Genomic DNA, 11009 nt, shown 5'->3' with positions numbered 1-11009 from the left:
AGTAGGGTGTCTTTTCATTTTGTTGGAAAGACCCAAATTCTTAACCCACTATTACGTGGAGTTGCCTCTGTTTCTCAAAAGTCTTGCCCCCCAAACAACATATAAGTGCTCGTTTCGATGCTACATAATTATCAAAGTATTTTTTAAAAAAGAAATGAGATATTTTTGTTAAGAGAAATTCTACCAGTTGTTAAAGATAATATAAATTTCTTTATCTCATCACAGCTAAGATACAAATATTCTAAATATTTTGCACATAATGGTTTTCATGAAACAATTATGCTCAAGAAATATAAGGCAGGATTCCCAAATTTACTTTAGCAATTCACATCCAAAGTGAAAATAACTACACGACACTGTGTGAAGCTTGTTTTAAAAAAAAGTTTATTTGTTACAAAAGTGTTAAATACTAAAACTAAAAACATATAAATTCAGGTCAGGCTATATTAAAATACACACATACCTTTCTTTGCAAAATTATTAAAGACAGAATTAAACAGATGATTTAAATTAAATAAAATACCCGAGGACGTTTTTGTCTGATTAGCTGTATCAGTGTAGTGTAGTTTTTAAAATTACAGTTGAGAAGGTCAGCTGTCCAGAAAGTCAAATTTACCTAATTCTTCAGTTTTCTGCTTTGGCCCAACAGCAAACCACCATGCTGGATTAGACAGGGTGAATTTCAGTTAGGTCACCGGAACCTTCTACATTATACGCCTGTTCTCCTATAATGTGAACACGGAGGAGTCAGAAGTACATAAAGGGTGCTATAAGGTGAAAATCTGGCCCAGAAAGAAAAGGCCTTAGTTCTATTGATACAATACAGTATCTTCTCTAAACAAAATGACTGATAAATATACTGAAGCAGAGATAGCACAAAGCATATATTCATCTAGAAATAATCTTTCAATTAGAAAAACTCTAAAAGAGCACTCATTTTCCAAGATAGTTGGTAAGTTTTTTGTGTTTTTAAAACCTCTTTTTATTTTAAATCAAGTTAACCCAAAGGTATCGAAGAGTCTAGGTTTAAAAACTAACTTGATTACTGTTCTGACTAGCACAGGAGAACTGTGACATTTGTGTGTTTGAGTCACTCGCAGGTGGCAAAGAACTTTCATAATAAAAACTACGTGCTCAATGCCAACGGAGCAGCAGCTCCCAGACCCAACTTCCACTCCGGTCCAACAACCTAGAAACTACAGTCTACCGAAGTGTTAGATAGTATTTTCAAGGAAATGTTTTACTTTAGCACTTATATTTTTCAATTTCCTAGATTAAAAGTTACTTAGACATAATGCTGTAATTAATGTATGGGTAAGGATATGCTTATGAAAAGCAAAAGGCTATCATTACATTTTAAAAGGCCTTAAATGTGAATGAATTACTAAAAATCTACTTCAGTATTTATTCTTTACAATGCTAATCCTTGTCAAGTGGGAGAGTCGATTAATTCAAATGAATTAAATACAAAAACTAAAAATGCAATCCAGTAATCTTTATCAACACAATCCAATTAAAATCAGGTTTCCTGTAAGATATTTGTAGGGGATTTTTACTGTTTTATTCTGACAGTGTTGGCAAACATTCAAGGATTAACTGTATAGTATTATGTCTAATCTATGGCATAAAACTGTTTAAACAAACCTTAGAATAGGTGGGCAAAAACTATGTGCATTATAAAGTCACTGGAAATTAAAATAAAAATATATTCCAATATTTCTTTACAGATGAAAAGGATGCTAACAATAAATAGTCATCTGGTTTTCCATCTTTCAGCTTGTAAGCTTCTGATATAATTGTTTCTGTTGACATGTGATTCAAAAGAAATATAATTCTGTTCTCTATCTTAGTACCTTTTTCTTTCCATGTAACAAGTCTTGATTTATATCCTTTCTTTGAACTTACAAGATAAAATCCTGAAGGACAATATTCATGTTATTCTTCATCAAATACCCTTTCAGTCCACAGAGAGAATTCACACAGTTCAAGCCACTGACATCTTAATGTTAGTAAATACACTAAAAGAAGAAAATTCTTGAGCTTTTGATTGCAAATTCTCTAGAAAGCATCTTTTCCTATGAGCATTTTCATAAATGCATATTAAAGTCACACCGGCCAGTCACTTTTACCAACATCCTAGTCTTAGCGAATGATCAGGAAAGTATCTATCTGTGTGGAGCCAGGACTCTGAGTGTCTCAAGGTGAAGCCGACATGATGCATTTCTCACTTGCCAGTTGAGGTGGCAGACGAGAGAGGCCCTGGGCGGCACAGACTTCCCCGTGGGGGAAACCTCATGTGATCTCTTTCCGCAGCAAGCTTCCTTCTCTTTGCTTGATGTCAGTGCCTCTTTTCTGCTTTCAGAGAAGACAATGTTCTGAGCAAGACAACATACCCTGCGAGGAGATATGCATAATCTGGGGGGGCCAGTACAGAGTGAAAAATGCAGGGCCCTCCTTCAAACATCATGAATTTTAAGACAGCGATTGCAGGGTAGTGGACCAAGCATGGTGCCCTTCTAAGCAGGGGGCCCTGTGTGAGCACACAGGTTCATGGCCACAAAGCCAGCCCCACACAGATTTCCTGGCTAATAACAATCATGGAGGAGAGGCAAGGTGGATCAGGTGGGTTGTTCAGATAAAAAACAGATTTTTTTTTTCATTATGGTTCGAACATTGTCACTTATTTGGAACGAAGTGGCATTTCATGTTTAAAATCCCAGGAAAATTTCTATTTCTAAGATCTCAGTCTAATCAGTCTTCTAGATTTCTCATCATAGAAACAGTCATACTGGGTCTTTAAGTGGCCCTTATTTTAATAGAACAATTAATCAGATTATGAAATTTCTGCATTAATACTACATGATTTTTTAAAAATTTGAACATTTCTTAAATGGAAGGGGTATTCATATCATTAAACCAATAAGGAATCTTAAAGGAAAAAGTAGCTGTACACAGCTTTATATGCTAGGGTGAAGTCTTCATTTTAACCTACAGTATATTTTGTTCCCTTTTAAGATCACAATAGTAGTTTTTTCCAACAAGATCTAATAAGCACGTTAAGCTGAATGGTGATATTTTTAAACTCCCATACTGATTTCGGGCGCAAGAATTTTCCTGGAACCCAGAAGTACCCCATTCTTCATAATAACAAGAAAAAAATGCATGTATAGAAAAATTCCAGGTTACATTACTAAGCATCGACACTTCCGGGAGTGAATATACTTCCGGTATTCCGCGAGCTGCTTCAAGTACATAGTCGATGGCCATCTGTGCTTTTCAACAAAACTGCGCTCTTCCACTAAAAGTTTTAGAAAAAGAGTATTAATTGCATATATTCTATTTGGAATCAACCTGCAACATTAAGTATTGGTTTCCTGTGTAACAGATGAGATCCAAGCTCTGCCGTATACTTCCTCCCCTCCTCTCAGCCAGTCATCAGGATTCACGCTATCCCGCGATTTACAATTATATACATCACGTCACTGCTTCATCAAGTAGTATTTGGTTATGTCCTTTTTTATTCCCCAAGTAAGACTTCTTTTTCCCGGAGATAAAGGACTTTGTGTTTTTCATTTAATTAGCTTTCTTTGTTGCTAACTCAACCTTCCAAACTCTCAAGTCCTCTCAGTTCTTTTCCCCTCTGCTCCTAGACTTCAGGTCTTTCACTCTTGTTTTCTCTAGTTTTGGTGAAGCACAACTTTTATTAGCTTCCTGAGAGGGGGGCAAGCGTAAGAAGTATTTTTGAGACCTTGTTTGTGATGAAGCATCTTACACTCAACAGACCATCTGGTCTGGTATGGAATCTTCCCTCAGTATGTTGAAGACAGTTCTCCACTGCCTCCTGATTTCAAGGTTGTTAAGAACTCGACTACCATGCAGATTCACAGCTGCTGATAAGTCATCTGTGGGGTTTTTTATTCTACAAACATTTAGATTTTCCTATCTTTATAAGCTGGTGTTCCTGCGTATCCCAGTGATGGACCTTGTTCACTCATTAAGCTGAGCCCTTAGCAGAGCCTTTTAATATGCTGACTCAGCTCCTTCAGTACTGAGGTAACTTCTTCTATTGTGTCTTTGATAGTTTCCTTCTCAGTGTTTTTTTCTTTCTGTTTTAACTTCTATTACTCAGATACTTCACTCCTGCATTGAGTCTCCAACTTTTTTTTTTTTTTTTTTTTAAGAAACCTTTTTCTCTTGTTTCTTTTTGTCCTACTTTCTAGGAGATTTCCTTACCTTGATATTTCTACTCTTTTATTGATTTAGTTGTTTGGTTGTTCTGTTACGGGTTTTTTTTTTTTTTTGCTGTCTTCTAATTTTCAAGAGCAACTTCTTATTCTTTTATTGTTTTCTTTAATTATGCTAAAATACATGTAATATAAAATTTACCATCTTAACTATTTTTAAGTGTACAGTTCAGTCGTGCTATATACATTCACATTGTTGTCAACCCATCTCCAGAACTCTTTTCATCCTGCAAAACTAAAACTCTACACCCATCAAAAATCAACTTCTTTTTCCCCATCCCCCACATCCCAGCAATCATTATTCTACACTCGGTCTCTATGAATGCTTTTTCTCTTTTACAACATTTTATCTTTGTTTTACAAAAGTATATCTCTTATTCTCTGAGGATATTAATTATACTTTTTTTTTAAAAGATTGCCTTCTACTCTTTGTTCCTATAAATTCCTTCTCTTCTTTTTTTTTTTCATTTTGTTTTGGTATTCATTTTTCCCATTGGACAGTGCCTCAAATATCAGTTGATCCTCATATTTAAAAGTGAAATGCTAGAAAGCTGTTTGGAGATCTTCTGGGCATGGGCAGGACTTGCTGACTGGTGAAGAGTCACGGTGGGAGTCAAGTACCTGGCTGCCAAAACTCTAGAACCTGGAGATGGGAAGGAGGCTGGAGGCTTAGTGCATAATGTGTGCACTTTCACACGATCTCTGTTTTCAGTCCAGCTCCTTGCCTCAATCTCAGCTACACTCTGAGTTTATGATTCTCTAGCTTTTTCGGTTTTAACTTTTCCAGGAATAAACCCCCAATTCTTGTGATGACAAGGGAGCAGTTCCCTGCCTGGGTGGGACAGAGTGTAGCAGAAGCATTCAACTAGCTCTGAGGCTTTCAGCCTCAAGTCTCATTCTGCTTTCTGAAATACCAGGTCCTGCACATTTTTAAGGCTTTACAGCATTCTGCTGGCTGGATCAGCTTGTTTCTCGTTAGTATTCCCTTCTGTGGGCATTTAGGTTTCCTTCTGCTAAGCCAGTTTCCACTTCTCCATCTACTTTTGAGCCCATCTATTTGGATTAGCAAGGTCCTGATCCAGGCTGCGGGGCCTAGCTGCTCAGGGAAATTAATTGTACATTTCAATAGGAAGCAAAGGTGATATAAGACTGCTCCCTCAGTTAACATTAAAGAAAAGAGAGAGAAAAAATTTATCATAGATGAGCTCTGGTAGCCAGCAAAAATCAAAACAAGACAAAAAAACTGTTACAATATAAAACATAAACTGACATAAATTAAACAGAATAATGAATCCATAAGTGCCATGGGTAACATATTCCTATGCATTGCTGTTTGCTTTCATACGAACCTGGTATGTAAAATACACCTAGTATTTAATGAGCTCTTTCACTGAGTTATGATGTATCGGTGGCAGCATTAACATAATATCTTTTCCAGTCTCACTTTTCAATTTCTAAACACCTCTAATGAAGAAAAATTCTCAGTTAAGGGAAAACACTTCTTATAATTCCAATCATAATCTGATAATTTTTGAGGTTGAAAATGAGCCACTCTTTAAGTAAGCTGTAAAGGGACTGTGACATGAAGCCTTTCAATTTCAAGGACCATGTGAAATAGGCCAAGAGTCAGGCATCTGGGAGGAGAGGAGACTGTGGCACTTTGTAGGGTACACGTACAGTCATGTTCCGTTTCAGGGTATTGCCAGTTCAGAAGATGGGCCCAGAGAGCCAGATCTTCCAATTTTTCAAAAGAAGCCAGAAATTTCGTTTCTTAAAAATGTGACACGTTACAATGTTTAAATGTTGACACTAAAAGAATTCATAATACCATGTGGTCGAAATAAGATCCTTGGGCAAGTTACATTCAACCCATAGACTTGTCAGTTTGTGACTGCTGATACAGACCATCAAATTCTCCCTTATACACAGGGGCTTTTTTTTTTTTTCTCTGCCCAAGAGGACATATCAAACAGGTCCTGGATGTGAACAGGCACCATTGAATCAGAGCACTCAGGATACTATTTTTATTTCCCTCAAAGGAACATTAGACAGTCCCTGACACAGTCTGGTTTTCTTACCCTGCCTTCTCAAATTACACCCTGGAGTCCTGCTTCTCACTATGCCAGGTGGTCGTAACATGCTTCATAGGCAATTGTATAAGTAATAAAATAAAATAAAAATGAATAACTCAAAGGACTCAGAGAACACCCTTCTCCCTGGGTTGCAATGGTGCTCCGTGGGTACGCATGCTCAGTCACTCAGTCATGTCCAACTCTTGGTGACCCTCTGGACTGTAGCCCGCCAGGCTCCTCTGTCCATGGGATTCTCCAGGCAAGAATACTGGAGGGGGTTGTCATGCCCTCCGCCAGGGGATCTTCCCAACCCAGGGATTGAACCCATGTCTCTTATTAAGTCTCCTGCTTTGGCAGGCGGGTTCTTTACTGCTAGCGCCACCTAGGAAGCCCACATGTATCACACATCTACACAGAACAGGAATCGGAAAATCATCTTGTCTTTCACGAGTGAAGGTGACTTAAGGTGGCATAATGAAGGTGGCCCTAAAATCAAAATGTCCATTTATTTCATTTTTAATTGCCTGATTAAAGAATAACTGTGTAAGAATGCCCCTACTAACAGCAAGGGGACGTATGCCTTATGTTTAAGAATGAACTTTGGTTCTTGCACAAAGTAAACAGTAAATATCTATTGTTCCTGCTATGATTTATTATGTTCCTCTCCTGCACTCTTAAGATTCTTTGGAAAGAGGCTCCCAACAGGCATCCAATGTGTGCTGACTGGCTGAATACATCTGCCCAAAACTGACTGTGTGTTTCTTGGTTTCCCTACCTAGGCAATGAATAGGCGAATGAAAACGAGAGGTCCACCTCCCCTAGCATCAGATTCTCTTTTACAAGCCAATTTTTACAGAGAATTCTAAGATCTCCGCAGGTCAAAGGGAAGTTCTCTGGATGACGGTGGCTGGCAGGAGTCCAACAACAAGCTCTGGCCCCTACCCCTCCCTCCCTCCTTTCTGCTGCCCACCCCACTCCCCGCCCACCTCGCAAGACCTTTGGCCATCGCCAAGGAGGTTTCTCCACTTAGTGTTTGAAACTACTTGACTGGGAGATCTTTATCTTCTCCTTTTTATCAATAACTTGACTGTTCCTTGACTCTATTCTAGGCAGTAACATGAGCGAACCATTGTATCTAAACTGACTACTTTGATGACTCTTCTATTTTCATTTTCTTTGATCTGATGCAGCACTCAGAAGCTCATTGTTTGATTGGTTTTAATCTTTATAATTTACCTTAAAAGATCACAGTAAGTATACTCTTTGCTCAGAAAACTTTGCAACGCTCTTTGATCAGTAAAAAATTGTTATTGCCAAGTAATATGATGGACGAATACAGAGATAGGAGATACCGGTACAAGTCAGGATCAATTTTTCTTTATAAGAAGAGAACTTAAAAAGCTGAACTATTTAAATGTCGCTCTGACTTAGATGGTTAAAACCAAATCTCATTTATCACAACCAAATACCATGGGAGGCCACTTTATCTAAAGTCACACACAAAAAATGCACTTAAAAATGGATGGCAGCTGCAAAACCAGCATTAGAAAGTGTCTTGTGCAACACAGGTCAAGCTTCTTATGAAACACAGGCATTATAAGTATCCTCATTACCACACTGCATACTTAAAAGGAATGTCTTACACTGAATTATTTTTTAAAAACTACTATTCCTACAAATTATGTCTCAAATCTAAGAAAAAGAGTATCATTTTTCACCAAAAACATTAATTAGCGATCTACCTGAAAGATCCTGAAATTCAGGCTTTTGACTGAAGATGAGGTAGTTAGTGGCGATGAAATGAAGCAGCCAGGTTGAGAGGCAATCAGAGTGGTGAAACTGCAAGAAAAATGGAAAGTGAAACAATATTGTACATAATGACCGCCAACATGATGATAGGATTGAGGGAATGGTCCAGGAGAACTCACGCAGGGCCCAATTCCATGTTTAATGTGTCTGTACATGATGCAGCCTTCAGCCCACTCCGACAGCAGGCAGGAAAAGGGAGCTTTATTAACAAATCATAATAAAATCACATTAACGAAGAAACCAAATCAAATGAAGAAACAGTTATGGTGGCCACAGGAGCTTAAAGGCTTTTAAGCAGATGCGTGACTACATCTGTGGGTAACAAAGTCTACTGGAGATTCTTGAAGATTTTCATTTAAGCTTTTCATCTAAGGTCATGGCCTTCATGAACTACATTTATATCTGTGTAGCAGAGAGATGATTAGGGTTAACAAAGGTATACACTTGGTCATATCTCAACAAATTCACCTGCAGAGAAAACCAAAGAATATTCTGAGGAGGGAATGTCATCGATCTAAGGGTATGGGTTTCAACATGCAGGTATTTCCATGAGGTTATGGATGAATAGCTGCTTATAACTGGCATGTATGTTACACTGAGCAGGATTTCCAGCACATTTATCATCCGAGTTCCAACAGCTGATAAAAGGGAAACTCAGAAACTTGGCCATGACATCATCACCTTTACACCTCCAACCCATGTCTAATCCATCTACCACGCAATTCAGACTACAGTAACTTGCTGACAGGCAACTTTGGAACACGAGTCTAGTTCTTTCAGTATTACTGTGGTAAAATATACGTCACACGAAACTTACCATTTTAACTACTGTTAAGTGTACAATTTATTGGCATTAAGTATATTCACATCATTGTGCAACCATCACCACTATCTATTTTCAGAAATTTTTTATCATCCCAAACTGAAACTCTGTACTCATTAAACAATAACTTCCCCCCTCTCCTACCCCCAGCCTCTGGGAACCACTATTCTATATTCTATGAGTTTGGCTATTCCAGGTAGCTCATATAGGCTATACAAAATTATGTAGTGTCTGTCCTTTTTCTGACTGATTTAATCTACTTAGCATAAGGTCCCTGAGCCTCATCCATGTTGCAGCACGCATTAAAACTTCATGACTTTTTAAGGAACAAAACTGGGTCACTGGCAGTGATATGGATGAATCTAGTCTGTCATACAGAGTGAAGTAAGTTAGAGAAAAATCAAATATCATACATTAATGCATACGTACAGAATCTAGAAAAATGGTACTGATGAACCTATTTGCAGGGCAGGAAAAAAGATGCAGATGCGGAGAACAGACGTGTGGACACAGTGGGGGAAGAGGAGGTTGAGATGAATTGGGAGATTAGGACTGACATAGACACACGACCATGTGTAAAATAGATAGCTGCTGGGAAGCTGCTATATCATGGGAAGCTCAGCTCAGTGCTCTGTGATGACCTAGGTGCTCCGGGATGGGGTGTGGGTGGGACAGAGACTCAAGAGGGAAAGGATATATATACACATATAGCTGATTCACACTGTTGTACAGCAGAAACTAACACAACACTGTAAAGCAACTATACTCCAATTAAAACACACACACACACACACACACATATGGGTTTCCCAGGTGACACTACTGGCCTGTCTGTATAGGAGATGCAAGAGACCCAGGTTTGATTCCTGGGTTGGGAAGATCCCCTGGAGGAGGAAATGGCAACCCACTACAGTATTCTTGCCTGGAAAATTCCTTCGACAGAGGAGCCTGGTGGGCTACAGTCCATGGGGTCACAAAGGGTCAAACATGACTGAGCGACTGAGCACACACACACACACATCACAATATAAACACAAACTTCATTCCTCTTTAAGGCTGAGTAATATTTCACTGCATGTATCACATTTGTTTAATTCATTCATCTGCTGATAAACATTTAGGTTGTTTCTACCTTTAGGCTAGAGACTCCTTCAGTTTGCAAGGAGATCCAGCCAGTCCATCCTAAAGGAAATCAGTTCCGAATATTCATTGGAAGGACTGATACTGAAACTGAAGCTCCAATACTTTGGCCACCTGATGCGAAGAACTGACTCATTGGAAAAGACCCTGATGCTGGGAAGGATTGAAGGCAGGAGGAGAAGGGGACGACAGAGGATGAGATGGTTGGATGGCATCACCGACTCAATGGGCATGAGTTTGAGTAAACTCCAGGAATTGGTGATGGACAGGGAGGCCTGGCGTGCTGCAGTCCATGGGGTCGTAAAGAGTTGGACACGACTGAGCGACTGAACTGACTGACTGACTTGGGCTAAATATATTAAGAGCTCTCCTAAGTGAAAGTTGCTGTCGTACCCGACTCTTTGTGATCCTATGGACTGTAGTCCATGGAATTCTCCAGGCCAGAATACTAGAGTGGGTAGCCTTTCCCTTCTCCAGGGGATCTTCTCAACCCAGGGATCAAACCCAGGTCTCCTGCATTGTAAGTGGATTCTTTACCAGCTGAGCCACAAGGGAAGCCCAAGAGTACTGGAGTGGGTAGCCTATCCCTTCTCCAGTGGATCTTCCCAAGCCAGAAATCAACCCAGGGTATCCTGAATTGCAGGCAGATTCTTTACCAACTGAGCTATCAGGGAAGCCCCAGCTTTCTTAAAGAGAAGAGAATGGCTACCCACTCCAGTATTCCTGTTTATATACTATTTTTGAGTGTCCCTAAGGGAGCTTCTCTTTTCTAGATCTTTCCAACCCAGGGATCAAACCTGGGTCTCCTGCATTGCAGGCAGACTCCTTACCATCTGAGCCATCAGGGAAGCCCATGTAAGCTATAAGTAATATTACACTGAAAACAGATTTGTAATCTCAAATCTCAAGGAAGAAATTGAA

The 11009-nt window shown here is 39.1% G+C and overlaps 1 protein-coding gene across 2 annotated transcripts in view; it reads right to left on the bottom strand.

The window, feature by feature from the left end:
* Positions 1-367: 367 nt before the first annotated feature.
* Positions 368-11009, bottom strand: part of RHOBTB3 (Rho related BTB domain containing 3) — a 62609-nt gene continuing 51967 nt past the window's right edge. The window contains exons 11-13 of one of the 2 annotated variants that reach the window (XM_081498761.1): positions 8059-8155; positions 3187-3298; positions 368-2352 (exon numbers count right to left, since the gene is read on the bottom strand). In XM_081498761.1, the coding sequence (XP_081354887.1) occupies positions 2166-2352; positions 3187-3298; positions 8059-8155 (396 nt within the window). In that variant the 3' untranslated portion in view covers positions 368-2165. Of the gene's footprint in view, positions 2353-2789; positions 3299-8058; positions 8156-11009 lie in introns of those variants that run through there. The other variant, XM_081498762.1, reaches the window with a different exon arrangement.

The sequence above is a fragment of the Giraffa tippelskirchi genome, chromosome 6 (genome assembly GCF_054371585.1).
Source record: "Giraffa tippelskirchi isolate mGirTip1 chromosome 6, T2T-mGirTip1v1.2.pri, whole genome shotgun sequence".
Taxonomy (NCBI): Eukaryota; Metazoa; Chordata; class Mammalia; order Artiodactyla; family Giraffidae; genus Giraffa; species Giraffa tippelskirchi.
Note: the sequence above shows the minus strand (reverse complement) of the source record. Positions and strands in the feature narration are given on the sequence as shown.